This window comes from Anopheles funestus, chromosome X, assembly GCF_943734845.2.
Source record: "Anopheles funestus chromosome X, idAnoFuneDA-416_04, whole genome shotgun sequence".
Lineage (NCBI taxonomy): Eukaryota > Metazoa > Arthropoda > Insecta > Diptera > Culicidae > Anopheles > Anopheles funestus.
The window spans coordinates 5,171,325-5,190,244 of NC_064597.1; the positions used below are offsets into that span (position 1 = coordinate 5,171,325).

At 39.2% G+C, this 18,920-nt stretch overlaps 1 protein-coding gene across 2 annotated transcripts in view; it reads left to right on the forward strand.

Moving 5' to 3' along the window:
• The window catches only part of LOC125772359 (telomerase-binding protein EST1A), a 39,981-nt gene extending 21,622 nt beyond the window's left edge, over positions 1–18,359 (forward strand). For both annotated transcript variants that reach the window (XM_049444000.1, XM_049444010.1), the window contains 10 exons: positions 2,108–2,334; positions 2,427–2,500; positions 2,563–2,666; positions 2,731–2,846; positions 2,920–3,069; positions 3,152–3,430; positions 15,350–15,500; positions 15,615–15,879; positions 16,048–16,187; positions 16,419–18,359. In XM_049444000.1, coding sequence (XP_049299957.1) covers positions 2,108–2,334; positions 2,427–2,500; positions 2,563–2,666; positions 2,731–2,846; positions 2,920–3,069; positions 3,152–3,430; positions 15,350–15,500; positions 15,615–15,879; positions 16,048–16,187; positions 16,419–16,552 — 1,640 coding nt within the window. In that variant the 3' untranslated portion in view covers positions 16,553–18,359. The remainder of the gene's footprint in view (positions 1–2,107; positions 2,335–2,426; positions 2,501–2,562; positions 2,667–2,730; positions 2,847–2,919; positions 3,070–3,151; positions 3,431–15,349; positions 15,501–15,614; positions 15,880–16,047; positions 16,188–16,418) is intronic.
• Positions 18,360–18,920: the final 561 nt, after the last annotated feature.

Here is an 18,920-nt window from a genome sequence, read left to right on the forward strand (position 1 = left end):
TTGATTGTTTATTTGTTTAACACTAGAACTATCAAGCGTTTTTAGCGTTTTTTGTTCTTAGATAATTTTTAAACAATTTCGAAGAGTTGGACTATATTTTATTGTTTATTGGAAATCGCCCTATACAGTGGAGCGCCGATTATCCGGGTACCTTTTATCCGGCTGTCCCATTATCCGGGCAGCTCGAAAATGACAGTTCCAAAGGCGAATTGACATATTACAGTGGAGCGCCGATTATCCGTGCTCATCGGGACTCAGTCCTTGCCGGATAAGCGAATATCACGGATAATAGACACAACTCTTTTTATTGATAAATATTAGTGTTTAGTGTGTAATGGTTAGATGGGATGTAATGGGTCAAATTTTTTGATTTTTTATTATTGATGGTTCACTGTATGTAAAATTCATGTCTCAACTACCTTAGGATTGTTTAACCCCAAAAACTAATGTGATGAAAATGAAGCGTTTCAATCAAAATGACTGGTCTGGTAGTTCTAGTGTTAAAGTCATTTTTATTTTTATAAAATGTTTTTGTGTAAGCATAATGTTCTCTCTGTATTCCTTAATGAATTGTTTCATTAGAGCGCATATCAGCATATTCTTCAATGTGGTGTTTGTTTTCCACTGGGTACGATAAGGGTTTCAAGCAGACAGAACATTGGATGAGAAAGAATGCAGCAAAAGCATAATTATGTTTATCATAATTGAGACAATCAAAACTCTAATTTCAAACCGAGCGAGAAGCTCACAGTAATGGTCGATTGAAAATTTCCACCGAATTCAGCAGCAGCTTCCACTGCTTAACGCAAGACGACGAACGAAGATCATTATTGCTGCTTAGTTACCATGCTGGAAGTTCGTCAGTAGATTCTTTGGAACTTTGGAACGACCACCGTGTACACTGACGTTGCAGTTGCACCTATCATTCCACATTCACATTTTTTGCAAAGATTTTTGCAAATCTTGTTCATCCATGCCCACCAACGTGGAGCAGGAAAAAAACAAACGAACCGTGACGGCGCAAAATCATTTCGCATGACAGTTTTTTGGATAGCCCACCAGGAAGTTGATAACAAGCGGTCCTCAACATTCTTTGAAGCAAGTCGTCAGTATTCAGTATGGACACCTGGAACTGATAGAAGGGATTTATGGTCAAATTTTACACAAAAAAACAGGTCAAAATCTAAGGCTTAATAATGTTAATTCCAATACTTCGCCATGAAGAGTTCCAATGTACTTTTTATTTATGAGTGCATACATTTAGCAGCAATTGTTTTGTTTATTATTTATTTTTATTTGCTTTTATTTTTTTAATTACTCAAAAAAAGGTAAGGCTATAACCTTATGGAATTTTCAAATTTTGAGATTTTTTTAATTTTTTTATAATTTTTCACTCTTTTTTTATTTCAATCATTATTTGAGTGAAAAGAAACTCATTGCAACCAATTGGGATTAAAATAAAACAATTTTATTTTTTTTGCAAAATTTCTCAAAAAAATCGTAAGGGGTAAGCCTTATGAAATTTTCGAGTTGAAATTTTTTTGAAATTTTTTTTTCGATTTTTTATTCTTTTTTTAGTTTAAAGCATTATTTGAGTGAAAAGAAACATATTGCAACAAATTCCCATTAAAATATATCACATTTATAAAATTTTGCGCAATTTGTAGAAAGCTTCGGTGCACTCGTTAAAGACACCGAAGCCTGTGACCTTCTCAGAGGATGATCCCACAGTGTAGTACTGGCTTATTTGGTCTAAATGGGCATACTTGTTCATGAAAATGCCCGGAACTACCCTCGGGCGAAGATCATTGGGTATGGTCTTAATTTCCTCGCCCAGCGAGGTATTTGTTATTAAAATGGAAGAATAGGTCTCAGGAAGGACAGTACGGTTTAATGCCTGTGGAGCGCCTGTAAACCTTGGTAAACCATCAAGATTTTGCTCTTAGAACCTGTCTCTGTCTGTGTGCGCCCCACCAGAACCCTGTAACTGTCCTTAGAAAGTTGATTCTTTTACTACATTTATTTATTTAGTTTTATTATTTAGCTAAATCTGAAAAAAAATAATCAAAAATTTTCAATTTATTAATAATATTCTTTTCTCACTTAGATTCATCCACAGCGCAAGTCACTCGCTCAGAGCTGCAAGAGTGTGCACTCTCATCCGGTTTGCTAATGTTTGGCATTTTATTGGAACGCCTTATTCGTCTAATAGAGGAAGCGCTAGAAACGGTTAAAACCCACCCGAAAGGCACGGAAAATGATGAAAGCGGTACGGGTGAAATACCCAAACTTATCCTGCCCGAAGATGCCAAAGTAATACTGCCAGCTATTAAGGTATTTCGATATTTCATACAATGTTTTAGTAACAGATATGCTTTTTGATAAAATATTGCTGACATTTCGTTACGATCGTTTTTACATTATAGGTCTGGTGCGATTGGATGATGTCCAATACGGAAACTTGGAATCCACCTCCATGCTGTGCTGATTTTAAAATTGGGTAAAATACGATTTTGCTTTTTTTTAACAATATTTGGTAAGAAATTGATTGTTTTTTAACAGAAAATCTACCGCCCATGATCCGTGGTCCGAACTGGCAATATTGATGAACATACTGAAGTGTTTGGATACGAACCGGAGCATATTATCTGTGGAGCAAAAGGATGGTGAGACATCATACAATATGAATTCAATTCGCATATTCTTCATATTCCCATCATTTCCCATCAGGGTACGAAACGGTGCGACTGCTAGAAGATATTACCCTTGCCGGTTTTACGCCACTGATGTACTACGAACCGGAACCAATTTTTGTGCATCCCGAGTGTGACATGGAGGAGGCACAGGTAAATTATTCGGAATGTAAATTTATAGAGATAAAATATGTATTCTTAATATTCATTTTTAATATCATTACAGAATGTGCTACGCATTCAAAAGTTACTTTATTTTGGTACCGATCGTATGTGTAACTGTGATCCGCCGGTGCTTTGTCGGGAAGCTGTATTGTACGGGACAGCAGAAAATGCCGCTCAGTTTTATAGCGTGGTAGAAAGTCGAATAGATGGGGTAAGCTATTACATAAATACAGCTGATAAATAGCTCTTGTTAAAATATGAGAGAATCTGGTACTAAAGTAGCATCTTTCCAGCTGGGCGATATGGATATCTTGTTGGAAAGCTTCAGCGATGGTGAGACACAACCAACGCCGAATGATGAGAACGCTTTGACTGATGCACCGAAGAATGCAGAAGGTACCGAAATGCAGACTAAAGTTGAGGGCTGTACATCACCTTCTGGCGATAGTGGCGTACTCAGCTGTAGCAGCAGCACTAGCCCGAGTAGCCTTGAAACGCGCAAGCTGTTGCGGCTGAAGGATGAGCTCGAGCGCAAGCAACGGATGCAGGAGAAGCATAACCAGCGAGTGCAGGTGAGTACAGCCCTAATCGAAGACCTCTCTATCATACAAATCTTGCAAATTACGTTTGGTGAGCTTATTGCTCACCGTACGAACCCATTCGGGTTAAATGACCGGAACTGTCTTTTGTCGTGTTCGGCATGGTTTATTGATAGGCAGCACTGCTCCGGTCGCTGATTGCAACTTACGACCATTTCATTAATTACATATAACTCACACTTCCGGGGGAAACTGAAGAGCAAATGTGGTGAACGCCTTTGAAAGAAAAGCGTTAGCAAAGGAAAAGGAATGGGAGGGAGAAAAAAAAGGCAAAGCAACTAATTTCTGATATGATGAGCCTTCTTTTTTACCCTATAATGCTCGAGATTCTTGCTGTTGACCTACCGTCCAGTGCCGGGATCTAGAAAGACGATGCTCTCAGATCTTTCGTCTTCACAAAAAAAAAATATAAAATAAGAAGGCACACCGCGGTTCATAAGCGCTTATGAATATTAATCATAATTTGCTCACCGGCACCCATGCCTCATCCGACGATTTTTATTGTTGTAGGCTCTCGGATCAAACAAATTAAAGATCAAGAGCGAAAGAAAGAGAGAAAGAGCGAGGGAGAGAGAAACCATGCGAAAGATTTGCTGTTATGGTATCGTGGCTTATTAGTGTGTTAATAGGCTTTTTCGGGTTCATTTTATTATACCACACCTTGTGCTGAGAGGAAGGCTGTATCAGCGGATGCACGACGCCCCATCGGTATGGTGTCTTTATTTTGTTATTGTCGGCCAGCAACTGGCCGCAAAAGGTATCCCCCCCCCCCCCACCAGCATCGTTTTCTTTCATCGCTATCAAAACGAATCGTAGCGTCTCTAGGGAAGCAGTTGCGGTGGTTGACCCGCCACGGTGGATGTAGCTACCTTCCTGCATTTGGCTGTGTGTCGTATGTCGGTGCCAATGGGCGTTAAATATAAGCTCCAGTAAAATTTGCTATCATTTTTATGTACTTTTTATGTGTCCCTCGTCCGATTGATGGAACTGTGTGGTGTCCTTTGAAGTTGTAAAATGGGTCATTTTAATTTATTTCTTTGGGGAAATGATTTTTTGCTATAAAAAATACCTTTGCTATAAAAAAGGATTCTATTCTAACTCTCAGTGTGCAGCTACTATGCACTACCTGACACCATAAATCAAGTATGAAAAACCAAACATGTTAAGCTATCTAAAAAACGATTTAAAGTATTTTTTCCAATTTATTGTTGGTATCCAGTTATTCTATGTTGATGCGTCATGGTCCAAAAATTGCGTACAATTTCATTAGAACCCAGCACAATAGTCTAATTTAGCATAGCCATTGAAACGATAAGATTTAAAGCAGATGCCTGCACAATAAGACAAATTGGTGTTTTGTCCAGGGTGGTGTCCCGTTCCTTTTTTTTTTTGAAGAAATCGAGGTCGCCCGCAATACTACCGGAATAGACCAAACTTGAGTGTTTAAAATACACACAGACGCCCTCCTTCTCGTTTTCCATACGCTTTTTCGATCGTATGTATCCCCCCGTATGTATAAAAAAAGAGCATTCCGTACCCACCCCATCCTGAAATGGATGAAGCGAAGCAACAATCACAAACGGTATAGCTTTTTGGCTAAGTAAAATATACAGCAACCAAAAAAAAAGAAGCTAAACGCCTATAAGAAGAAAGAATTACCACAACTTCGTCACTTGAGTGTGTGCCTCATGCCACGTATTGTAATTCCACTACCTTCTGATGTGTTTTTTTTCTTCTCCCGAAACATGCCCTGGAATGGGGGGGTGACCTGGACGGACAGCATGATGGTGAACGCATATTGTGTGATCTGTTCCATGCGCGCTATTTAGGTGAACGAACGAGTGAAAAATTCATGGTTTTGCGAGTAATGTGAAAAGTGAAACGAAGTGTGGAAGGAGGGATAAAGCGGGGGGGGGGGGGAAGGGGGACGACGGCTCTGGTAAATTGAAGTCGCCGTAGCGAATAGTTTTCGCCACGGTTTGACCCCGTGTCTTGTCTTTGCGTGCGGGAGAGAAAAATACGCTACGATCATGTGCTTGGGGGGAGGATGTGTTATTCTATTGGAGCACCGGGGGAAAGTTTTCTTCGGTGGTATAAAGATCGAAGAGAAAAAAACGAGAGAGAAAGAGAGAAAGAAGAGAGAGAGACAAAGCAAATGGAGAACAAAAGAATATAAAAAGTGCTAATGGGGAAGGATTTCTGTTGATGATAGATAAAGGTAGGAAGCAGCTATCAACTCACCCCCCCCCCCAACCCCCCCCCCCCCCCCCCTCCTCATCACAAAGACGGCGAACCGCTGAAACTGTCTTTTATCGAAATTTTGCGGCAGCACTTGTTACACATTAAATTAATTGTTATTATGTTAATCGATTTAAAATGAGAACAAAAAAAAAGCCCCAGCAAACACAATCACTCCATCGGTTCCTCCTGTGTATAGGTGATGGATGCGAAATGCATCGGTGTTTGTTGCCAATAGTGGCATAGTGAAGGAATGTTGAAGGTAGCATCAGAAATAGCCGCAAAACGCGTTATGTAGTTTAAAATGTTGATATCCTCCTTCGCCCTTATCCGCCTCACAGTCAACACTGGCGGATCAACACTATGGTCCAACAAAAATAGCTGTGCACAGGATAAAGTGCAAAAGCAGAAGTAGGGTGAGACGTAAAGGAAGAAAAAGAAGGGGAGAAAAAAGGTAAAGAAGAATCGGGGGGAGAGGGAAAAAACGGAAAACAGATGGAGAAAAGATGGAGCCAGAAGCAAAAGGGTGGAAAGAAAATAAATGGATAAAAATGTACAGAAGAAGCGAAAAGAAGGAATGGCAATACGAATTGGAGAAGGTTAGGGAAGGGAAGAAGGACGGTGGGATAGGGCACATGTTGAAGAAGGAAGGGTGAAGGTGAAGATCGCGAAACAGTTGTGGAATGCACACGCGAACGAAAGGCGCCGACGGTTTTTGATCCGACGGGAGAAAGAGATTGCGCTAGTGAAGGGAGTGAAGTGCGAAGAGAAAGAACGCACATAATAGACATTCTCGTACATAAAAGTGCTTCATGTACCTTTTTTTGTTGTTGTTAACCTCTGGTCCGGCTGGGAAATGGGCGAATGTTTGCGAGAGGAGACACACACACACACAAATTTCAAGGGCATAAACGTGCAAGGTGGCAACGCGGAGGAAGATAATGAAACCTTGACCATTGTCTGTGTGGGTGCAAATTAGATTTTTGGCTAATAGATTGGGAGGTTGCGGAATTTTCACCAAGACGGAAGTTGATGACACGGAAGGACGGCACGGGTGGATGTGTCTTTAACCGCTTGCTATGCTAAAAATGTGCGCACTCATGTGCGAAGTGGACAGAGAAGGTGGTAAAGGTGTACCGGTTTGTGAGAAAAAAATGAGGTTATTAGTATTACTGATAAAGGGCGAAATTATTCAAACTTGCTTGTTATGGGTAAAACCTTACTATTTGCTATAAATTGTAGCAACTCTTTATTTCTCTTTATTTATGCGTGTACAGATGTATGTTATTTTTATTTAACATATATAACGGTTACATACCTTTATATTTGCTTCAGCTCTCACACTAGGGCAAGGTCTCTTGGTTGTCATGTTGCTGCTGATTGTTACTTCTCATTGAACGGCACTGAAACAGGTTTTGCCAGCGTTACTTCTATCATCATTGCGCTGCGCGTATCATGTTCGTAGCAGTTGTTGCTCATCAGTCAAAACCTGGATTAGGTAGCTTCCAACCGGCGTGTAGAATGAAAAATAGAAAGAAAGTTCACACGAACTTTTTTCTATCGCTTAAAGCTTACTTTAAATTTCTATTTGAAGTATAATAGAATAGTTTTTTTATAGCAGAATAGTAGAAATATTAGTTTTATAGTAGAATAATTAGAATAGTAATGTAGGAAATACTTCAATTTATAAATTTTGTTAAATTACTCAAAAGTAAGGTTAGGCTATAGCCTTAGGAAATTTTCAAATTTCTTAATTTTTTTAATTTTTTATTATTTTTCACTCTTTTTTTTGTTTAAAGCATTATTTGAGTGAAAAGAAGCTCATTGCAACCAATTGGCATTAAAATAAATCAATTTAAATTTTTTTGCAAAATTTCTCAAAAAAACGTAAGGGGTAAGCCTTATAAAATTTTCGAGTTGAAATTTTTTTTTAAATTTGTTTCTGATTTTTTATTATTTATCTTATTTAAAGCACTATTTAAGTGAAAAGAAACTTATTGCAACAAATTTGCATTAAAATAAAACAATTTTTAAAATTTTTCAGAATTACTCAAAAAAAAAGGTAACGAATCAATCTTCTCGGAGGCCCTAAGCGGAATGGTTATTGGGACCCCAAAACTAAAGAGAGTTTGGCACTATCGACAGGTTTATTTTGTGAGTGAGTGGGATGATCGGTGTTCTACTGTGATATAAATTATAGCATTATTATATCCAAGATTTGAAATATTTGTGGAATCTTAGTCTAATCTTTTTATTGCTAATTGGAAATTTCTTGGGTGAGATCGAGAAATTCTGGGGTGGTCTTTGTTGCCCTTTAATGAAGAATGAATTTAATTGAAAAAAATGCTTATACCATACGTTAGCTGTCATCAGACGCCTCCTTGGCCTCTTGAAATCTACATAACCTTTACCCTTACATCATCGCCAGTTGATTCGATGCCACAAAACAAGCGTAATTACAAGATTCGTTGTCAAACATGGTAGAAGAAGGTTTTGGATTACCATTTTATTCACTCATGTAGGCGATTTGATGCATGACAAATACACTTATCTGCAGTTTGTTAAGCAAACAATTAACCTACCGGTTGAAGAAGATTATACAAACACACCACCAAAGCTTCTGCTCGTTCGAAAGGGAAAGGAAGTAACCTCTTGCTATCATGCTATCTAAAGAACGGGGAGAAAAAAGTGTAAAGAAGGCTTTAAAGAAGTAAGTTTTTTTTTTAATTTTTATGATGTTTAAGATCTTTGCCCTGTGCATTTGAGGATTGCCCTGCAAGAAGTTCAACTCCTATAGGGGAGCCTTCATACGAGTTATATCAGATTTGCTATTGAACGTTCACGTTGGTCCCATCAGCGTCATCGATTATATTGACTGCAGACCTCCAAAATTATCCCGGAAGAGTCTACCTATATTTGCCAAGGTCTCAAGAGTTCTGCTTTAGTGCCAGATATTTATAGAACCTGATGGGCGGTAGTATATTTAAATCGTGCTGTGATGTGATGTTTGTAGCGTATGCGTAAGTTAAGCTATGCAGCGGAACTCAAATTGCAACGAAGTTTTCCCCCTTTGCGAAGATATGGTCAGCTCCATTGTTTATCTTTCATTTCTTAAGCATTCGAAGTGCTTTTGAATGCTAAAGTTTTTTTTTGTTGTTGTGTGTGGTAAGACGCCCCTTACACCTACACAGGAGTGTCAAGGTCGTCGATTTTAAAAGTGTAAAAAATAGTGCATCGAAAATTCATTTGCGCATTTGTTTGCTCTTCTTGGCAGCTCGCAATTTCGTCCAACGCTGGTTCACTGCATCACTGATTGCGTGTCTTAAAATAACCGTCCACAGCAAAAAGCGACCCGGAAAGTGTGGCAAAAGGTGGCAAAATATTTACTACCTTTTTGCGCCTCCGGCTTTAATTAAGGGTAAATAATAATGTTTCACTAACAATCACGGTTTAGATTTGTCGCGGTAATGGTATCCACCGAATCTCGGTGTTATGTCGTCCGTTCCGATGCAATCGGGTTCGTGTGTTCAAGTTAGAGTAAAGCAAACCATTTTAAATGGCGCACCATTTGCATAAAACGGAGGGGGACTGCCGTCCAGTTCGGTCAATGGAAATTATAATGCGTCGGGCAAGTTGCAATTAGGCAAAGGTTTGCCCCATTCAATTTGCTCTCTATGCCAATGATGTTACAAAATCCCGTGCATGGATTTGCGTTGCATAAGGCAATAACTATTTTTGACGATTAGCAAAGCGGGGAAGATACAAACACACGGGACAAAAGGAGTTGTTTAGTTTGCAAATGCAATAAATATAGAAATAATAAATCACGTCTTGCATGATATTGCTTTTGAACGCTGATGTTGGGCTGCCGTGTCGTGCCCTTTGGATTGGGGTTTGCGTTAATCACCGGAGCATCCTTGAGATGATTTGCCATTTTTTTCCGGTCATGGTAGTAAGTGTATCGAACATAGAAATGAGAAAAAATAACATTATATCTAGGTTAATGTGTTCAGTGAGAATTTTATACGTATTCTTTTACGGACACACGGAAGGAAGGGAAATACTTGGATAAAAATCACTAACATGAATACGAACCTATTTAAATAACAGAGCTCTATGACTGGGGCGGCCCGGTGGTGTATGTGATAAACGGCGTGAGTTCTAAACAACAAGGCTGGGGATCAAATCCCATCCGGACCGTCTTCAGGTAGTAAAGAAGTTCTATCTAGCTACGTGGTAAAAGTAAGGTTAAGGTCGTTAAGCCAACAAAAGAGATAAAGAGAGAGAGAGAGAAAGAGAGCGAGAGAGAGAAAGAGAGAGAGAGCTCTGTGACTTGAACTACCCCTAGCACAGGTCCAGTCTAGTGATGGGAACTCCGGAGAGAGGATTAATGAATCCGCTCCGAATCCGAAGTATAAAATCCGGAGTAAACTGTGGAGTAATTACTTCGGATTAATCTGGACTCCGGATTACTAACGGAGTTGAATCCGGAGTTAATATCGGAGATTACTCCGACTCCAGGAAAAATGAGGATTTACCCATCACTAATCCTGTCTCGATATTTGAACTCGTTTGCCAAACGCGTCAGCAAGTCATTGGGTTATCAAATCATATTTTTTGAGGCAGGCAGAGAATGTACAAGAAAAAAAGATATACATTGTTAAGAGGATTAGCAAGACTCTTAATTAAACAATCATTTTCATCCCATTTTAGCTTCAATATGTATAAACGCATGAAACAAACCAGTAAACGATCGTAAATAGCTTAATTTTCGTTCGCAGAAAACATAACACAGGGATAGCAGTATCTATTTGCATAAGAAATGCTGCTCAAATTTCATTTTCTGTGTGTGCTTTTTTACTGTTCTTGTCTTGTCTCTTGCCTTGTTTTAATCTAGTATAATCTTCTTGTTGTGAGTGCAAAGGTATTTGTGTGGCATTTCGTGTCATTGCACTCGTTAAATATGTTGTCTTTCGTTGAGAGCAACAAAAGCATGTCGATGTATTCTTATCAAACGGTAAATCGAATCTTTGCTATTTGAAACGATGTAGAGAAATAGTTTTGCTCTAAACTATTTTAGGAATTTTTAAAATTTTATTAAGTGTTACTAATTCGGAGTAATATCGACAAAGAATAAAATTAGGATAATGTGCTCGTTCGGCAGGTATAGTAGCAACTGTTAAAAGTTGATTAAAAATACCCAGATGGACAAGAATATTCAAACATGCTTGAAAGTGGGATAGGACAAGTTTTGAGGAATATAAAGCTAAACAGCGACAAACGATATCCCCCGGTGAACTATGGGGAGACTACACGTGGAGTGTACAATGCTCCGTCCAGAAGTGAGTTCCGCTGGGCCTTAAAAACATGCGATCGTAAAATCGCATGACAAATCAATCGGATATCAATGGTGTTCATTATTTCTTTTTGTCTTCTTCTCCATTCTTGGCTTGGATCGTTATCGGTTCAGCTGAAGGGATTTGATGAAAGAAAGAAAATCGTTCACGCGCCGCCTAATGAGCACTCACAGTCGCCAATGTTGAAACTGGTTCTAGTGTAACGGTGCTGGACAATATAATATGCCATTAATCATATCATTTGTTTGGTTTACCGTATAGAACGTACCGCACATTAGCGAGATTTAATTCGCGACAATAAAGAGTAACTACCTTGAACGCTTCTTCTTCAGCAACTGGTAACGATCTAGACCATCCCCGGGAGAATTTTCTACGACTGTGTATTAACGGTAGTCCTATAAATTAGTGCTTCGAGACGAGTCGAAATTTTAATCCAAATCTATCATATAAAGCTTCCTTTAAACTATGTTGTTGAATTTCCCCAATGTGAGTAAAGAATTGGGGCACCAAAAATTTCTCAGGACAACTTCAAGCTCTGTATAGAACTTTACATATTTTTTGAAATAATGTTCTCCTACTATTCTCTATGATGTGAACGTCTAGCTAAGTGACATTACTGGTTACTGATAGTTGGGTTCTTTGATACGTTCTTGTTGAATTCATCTCTTCTTGCTTGGCCTGCTCATGGTCGATCACTTGGCGAAGACTTGGCGAATCTGTTTCCAGGAAACTCGGTCTAAGGCTGGAGTCCTTCACCTATTGCTGCAGCCGATTTCCGACAGGTTTGACTCCACCTGATCCAGCCAACAAGCTCCCTGTACTCCTCTCCGCCTCGTGCCGAACGCATCGCTGACGAGCACCTTCCTGGTGGGGCATGAGTCCGGCATCCTCATCACGTGCCCCAGCCATCGTATCCTTCCGGCTTTGACCACCGTCAGATACCGATACTACTATTCAGGCTTTTTGAATCCGACGACCGCCATTCACGTGATGGTCGGGCAACCTCCAAAATTTGGTCGCTAAACGACTGATTTGGTAACGGCGCCGGTCTCTTCATGACAGGGCCGAACCGAACCTCCCTACGCAGGACAAACTATTCTGCAACGGGTGTAAATAAATTCAGAGAAAATCACAAAGGGCTCAACCCCCAGATCTCTTGAGGTTGTAGTCCCATAAAAGAAGAGCAAAATCTTGGTTGATATCTCAAATCTCACCGACACTTCTTGGTTTTTGTCTCCTTAATCTTCAACTCTAAGTTGGCTCCTTCCGTAAACATATGCTACAAAACGCAGTGTTGTTTATGTCACCAGTATATGCAAGGTCTTCTAGATTGACTGATAGTAGACACCTCCAGAATAGATAAATGGCTCTCACTCTCCAGTTCCCAGTTTGAGGAGTAGTCAATCCATCTCTTTTTAAGACCTTGTGGGCCCTGAGCAAAGAGCCCTGAAAATTTTCTATCCGCAATCACGTGACATCTCGCGTGGCGTCTCCGTCATTCTTATGAGTCTCCCATGAAATCTCCAAGATGTCTCGCGGATCGAAAATCTGATTAGTGATAGTTACCATTTCGGAATTCTCATATAACATCAGTTTCCAACTATATCTCCGACGATGTTGATGAGACTAGTCCGATCCACATTTGCTCAGTACGGGTAGAGTACCTCGTGCATTCCCATTCTGCTACGGAGCATGTCTTCCAGCACCTACAACAAGAAGTCGATCCATATGAAATTCGACTGACAAGCTTCAGTGTATTAGAACGAAAGTCGAAATACGATATCGATGGGAATGTGGTGTAGTTTTTTTAAATGATAAATATAATGCTTATTGTATTAAGGAAGATAATAGATAACACTGCGAAACGATAACTGTTTGCTTCAGGTCTGATCTTGAATATCGCTTTTTTTCGCTTCTCTCCGATCGTTTATTTGCTCCATTAACCCATGCCTTCGTATCTCAGTCCTCAATGTTACTTCATTTTCCTGTTTATCTTCTCCCTGCCTATAGTTTGATGTTTGTTGTACTTTTATATCTTTCGTGTACTTGCTTCTTCGTTGGTTCTTCGTTCTTCAACTGATCCGTACAATCCTCACCGCACTCCGGTATTCCGGTAAGCTTGATGATGGTAAGGACTATGGAAAACACCTCGCAAAAAAACATTGATACCATACCGGCGGTCGGAAGCAGCATCAATATAGCCTTGGCCAACAGGGAATTGTTTTGCAATTTCGTTTTCCCACTGTGAATCCACCATTGCGCAATGTCCGTTTTGATGGATGGATGGGAAGAGATGGCTTCAAGCTAACGAAGATGATGCTTTTGATAGCGATTTTAGCGCGCATATGGTATTTATAACCCTCCCTTCCTCTTATCTCTCCCTCTCTTGAACCTCTTCAACTTCTTCACTCATTCTATCTTTCTCGCTTCTGTACCGAAGATGTCATAAGAAAAGGAAAGAAATATTATGCATAAGCTCGTACTGGGAAACTGAAAAAAAAAACACAACTTTGAGCGAATCCTTTCCAATGAGTCGTTTGCTGCATTAGGATGTGAGGAGAATATAATTTTAGGGACTTAGTGATTGAATTTGCTTTTATTCTTTTTTTATTGCGCAAAACGGAATATTACATTTGCAGTTAATAGTATTGCTGAGCGAAGGAGCACGATCGTGAGCGCATCTGCCAAATCTTCGATTGATGTAATTCTAGAAGGAATTTTGAGGAATTACTGTTGTGGACGTAGAATTACTGCATGAGACAAAGCCTATAATTTTGTTCTCCGTTGGTCTTATACCACAAAAAAAATATGCAAAGTTCAGATTTCAACGAATTTAATGGAGGTTGTCTATGAAGAGCGCGAAGCCTAAATCTTCACAAGTTCATAAGGAACTAGTGCATGTAACTCTGGTGTGTGTGTGTACATCTAACATTGTTGCACATTATGCTTTGTCGCACCAGTATGTGTCTTGGAATCTTGCCATTGATTTACCCCCTTGTCACATTCCTACTTTCTTTGGTGGGTTTGTATGTTAGACTGTTTGTTTGGTGCGATTTGTTTGCGCATTTGCTCGCCCTGCTTTTCTTTATTGTGTGCATTGACCAGTGGTTCAACGTTGTGGATGGATGTGATGATGCGATGAAGATGGAAGCAAATGGAGGGAGGAGTAGGAATGTTCAACAATCACTCCCCCCCCCCCCCCCCCGCCTGTCCGTCCAGTGAAACATTAAGGTTTCGACGTAGCGTAAGAGGTAAAAGTATGACAACCGTGGAATTGTCAGCATCCGCAGATAAAAGGAATGTGAGATACAACAACTAAAAAAAAAAAGAAGTGTTAATGGGTGAAGGAACTGGAAACGACTATCCGCAAACAGTGTGCAACATGCAAATATATGTTTGCATTCTTAAACACACAACACCACCGCGCCACCGCGTCTCTACCAGGTCAGGTGTGTCCTTTACAAACAACGGTGCAAAAAGCACAAACTACCCCCAAACGCTTGGCGAAGAAAAATTTGTGGCCGACGATGATGGCTGGCGCAGCGGAAATTGGAAATTGCTGATTCGGGCGGTAGAAGCTACAGTGCGCTGCATTGACATCAGCTGACTGCCGATGGCACGATGAGGTGTCCTAGCTTTTAGCTGTTGTATTATTTTGAGTTCATTAATTCTTCTCCTCGTCTCGGTTTTGTGCCATTTGTGCCTGCGCGAATATGCGTGTGTTTGTTGAATTTATTTCTTTGCACCTCCGGGTAAAGCACTCTTGTGCAGCTGTGTATTTTTTTGTTGTTGCAACATGCAAGCTGTTCTGAATTATTATATTGACATAAGAGAAATTGGCGAATAGTTTTGCATTCTCACACAGCACAAGAACTTTCATCACTTTGTATACCATGGGGCATGGGGAAAGTGTCATCTTATAATGCTTTTTCTGCTATTCGAAGTACCAATCACTTTTGTGGCGTTTTGAGGTCAGATGTCGCACCACAAAATTGACTCCTTTTGCGATGGAGTTGAAGTGAACTAAGACTAAAAGATGTCGAACGCCTTTTGTTGACTTGTGAGCAAGTGTTTCAACTAGGAAAACGACTCCCGATATCGATAGCAAGTCAAAAGATCATGAAGTGGATTTGGTGGGACCAGCATGATGTTTTCTATTATGAGCCGCTCACAGCAGCAATCACAGGAAATCGGTCTACCGACGAAAATGTGGCAATAAATTGATTTTTTTTATACTGCTTTCCTTGAATGAAGACTTCACACTAATCATGTGTTTAATATTAAACCCCTCGTACAGGACATTCTTTCGCAGAGTACGATTGCAGTCACGATCGAAGTTCGTCCACGGTTTTTAGTGCCGGACACGAACTGTTTCGTCGATTATCTGCCGGCCATTGAAATGATTGCAAAGGCGCATCCACTGTATCAGCTTATGATACCAATCATCGGTAAGAAATTCATATATCTTCGTTTAGTCCCTCTTTTTTCCAATTTTCCATATCAGTAACACCTAAAACCATTTCTTCTTTCCCATCGGCTCATTTACTACCTGCAACACTTAGTGATAAACGAACTCGAGGGTCTATCGAAGGGAATAAGACATCAGGCACCGAAACAACAGACGTTGGCCGGTTCAGCTGTTAACGAGCTGCTCGTACCGCCATCGAAATCTTTCGCATTACCCACCGCGCCTGCAAGTGCTGCGGACGCGGGTACACTACCAACCACCAATAGTGCATCGATACCTTACCTGCAACATGCCGCCAAGGTCGCCGAATCATCAAAGAAAGCTTTGCATTTCATCAAATCACGCAATCCACCTCTCAAGTAAGTATTATTGGTGTTCGATATCAAGATATTATTTTTGAGTACTTCAGTACTCTCATATTAAAACTTCCAATATGTTGTTATTTATTTTAAAACTTCATAATACGCTGTTTTGATTATTATTTTTTTTTTACCTTTATTTAACTAATATCTTTGCAAACGTAATAGATGCGTTACGACCAAGGGATCAATATTGAAAACGTCCACATTCACGGTAGAGGATGATGTTGGAGACCTCAAGTCTAATGATGATCGAATACTTGAGACGGCCCTCAATCTTTGTCGGCATAATGTCAAAGACAAGCAGAGTGAGTTCACTTTTTTATCCTTTTTTATTCAATTTTATTTATTTTTTGTTTTTTTTTTTTAAATATTTGCCATCGAACTGTCACAAAAATACATAAAAAGAGATTATCTTTGGAACTAGCTGTTCACGTTTATTTAAAAATGGCGAAGCAGTTTCTTATAACTGTACAAATGATTGTTGTTGCACAATGGTTAGTTAATTATAATATCCCCATCTTGTCGTTTCTTACCAGTTGGAAATCGCTACCTAACGCTTGACGTCGTACTGTTAACGACCGATCGAAACCTGCGCGTAAAAGCCATATCAAACGACCTGCCCGTGAGAGAATTGCCAGATTTTATCAAGTGGGCTGGACTGAGTGCTTAGCAAATGGCGTCCCGTTTGGGAAACAGTTGGCTGGTGGCATTTCGGTAGCTAAATTCAAACATGCACAGCACACGCGCTGCAACTCTTACCTAGGATAATATCGTTTTTAACAAACAAACTTAAAAAAAGCGCGTTGAATGGGTGGTCTCCCATAGTGATGGGCTGTGCGTTCGAGTATAATCTGGATTTAAGGACTGAATGTGTACAGCAACGGAGCATACATAAAACGTATATATAGCGGAGTCTGCACAGGACAGGCATGACCAGTAGGTGCGTTACCGTCAAAAAAACGAACAAGGTAGGTCTGATACTGATGAAACGATTTACCATAAGGAGAAAAGTAGTAAAAATCTACACAAACATTGCTCAGACGCACTTGTGCGTTGCTATTTGTATTTTAATATCGTCACTACGTCAGAATAACGTTTTTAAGAGGAAAATCTGTCATATTAGCGGTCTAGTACTACATCCAAACAGACATTCGTCTTCACACACACACACCCCGATACAGTCATCTGCATTGTTTTTCGAATGATTTATTTTGGTTAATTTTACCTGCTCATGTACATCGTGTATTAGAAATAATGTAATACAGCAATTGATTTTTAATTGGAACCCATTCGTGTCAATAATATCGAAGTTTTGGAACGCTTCTCAGGGTTGTCGAACCTCAAGACGATTCTCCTAACATTAAAATTCTTCACATGTTTTAATGCAAACCGTGCCTAACAGCTTATGGGATCTCAAAAAAGAAGATTAAACATTCAAAAAATATGTTTTTCAATATTTCAAATTCATTAAAAAATATATTATCAGTTCTAAACCAAAAAAAAACGCAACTGAAAAAATTTCGACCAATGAAGAATAACATATCTAGAAAAGTACTTGACGAAAGGGGTTGTGAGATGAAATTTTGAACTGACTTGGTCTAGAGAATTATAATTCTAGCGAGTCGTAAAATACGGGCAGATATACATTTAATCACGTTGTTTCGCCAAATAACAGGCAAAAGGTAACTACAAACATCAGCCAGTAGTGTCAAACTGAAGAGAAGAACGAAAAAAAACTGTTAGTGTGTACATACTTTAATATGTCCAATGAGTTTACTGTTAAGGTGCTGTAAACATGTTAAGTTCGTTGCCCTTTTTAACCAAGTTAAGTTTATCGGAAGTGCTATTATGTAACTAGGTCGCGTCTTGAGTTTCACTATATTGCAATGAATATTCACTATTCATAAAATAGACATTTTACAAGTAATTGTTGCTCGTTACGCAGTTGTCATAAACAGAGATAAGCTATGGGGGAAAAAAAGTATAAGAATACTCACATTCTCGCTGCGTGAAACATAAGGAGAACATTGGAGTCACACTAAAACATTTTCTTTTAAATATTTTTTTTTTATTTGTCATTTTTAATTTTCAGTTCTGTCTATTTTTATTTTGGTTTGTAATCTTTTTAAAGTTATAGTGTTTGAAAACAGCACTCCAACACTTGCATAATTCAGAATGAAGACAGTGCATTCTATGCTTACTTTAGTCCGGAGGTGTAATACATGTTAAATCAGGCGTACGTAACAAAAGGCGAATGTTTAATGATCAAACAATTCAAATAATTGTTTAAAGACATATTCACTGTTTTTATTTTCTATCTTTTCGTCATCTGTTTTTCGTTACTCAATTCGCACTCACGACTGATGATGATACAAGCGAGCTTCTAGGCAAAATGCTCTGCTTGGAATTAACGTGAAACAATTACAAAAGGCTTTTTTTAAATTAAATAAATACATTATAATTTTAAAACAAATCAACTCTGTTCGTCTAGTGAGCGCTTTAGTGTAGCATCCGAAAACATAGCTACAAATTGAAAGAAGCTTTAAAAAAGGTTAAGAGAACACAGTCCTTTTAAACAAATTAACAAGCTCATTCAAACCTAAACATGGTTGAACAGCCTATTTAGGGGATGATTTGACAATTATAGTTTTGTGCTTACCTCCATTGCTATGGAAATAGCTTCGTTCTTTTTTTTTTGTTCGGTTGCCTCTGTCCTTGATCTTCTTCGTAAACATAAACAAAATGCATCGCATATACGCAAAACGCATCGCATATACACAATGAGGAAACTATTAACGAATTTGATGAGGATTTGCTTTGTTGCCGTTCTTTTTTTTGCATCATAACGCTAAACCGTCGCTGCTTCCTACCGTTAGCCATTAAAACAATTAACATTTTGCGCGTGTGTGTATAAGTGGTGATGATTTTAGCACCTGAATAGAGGAAAATGGAGGCAAAAAAGCGTCATGAAACATTTTTTAACCCATTTTGTTTTGTGTTAAAATAAGAATTTACTGTAGAGCGTCGATTATACGGGC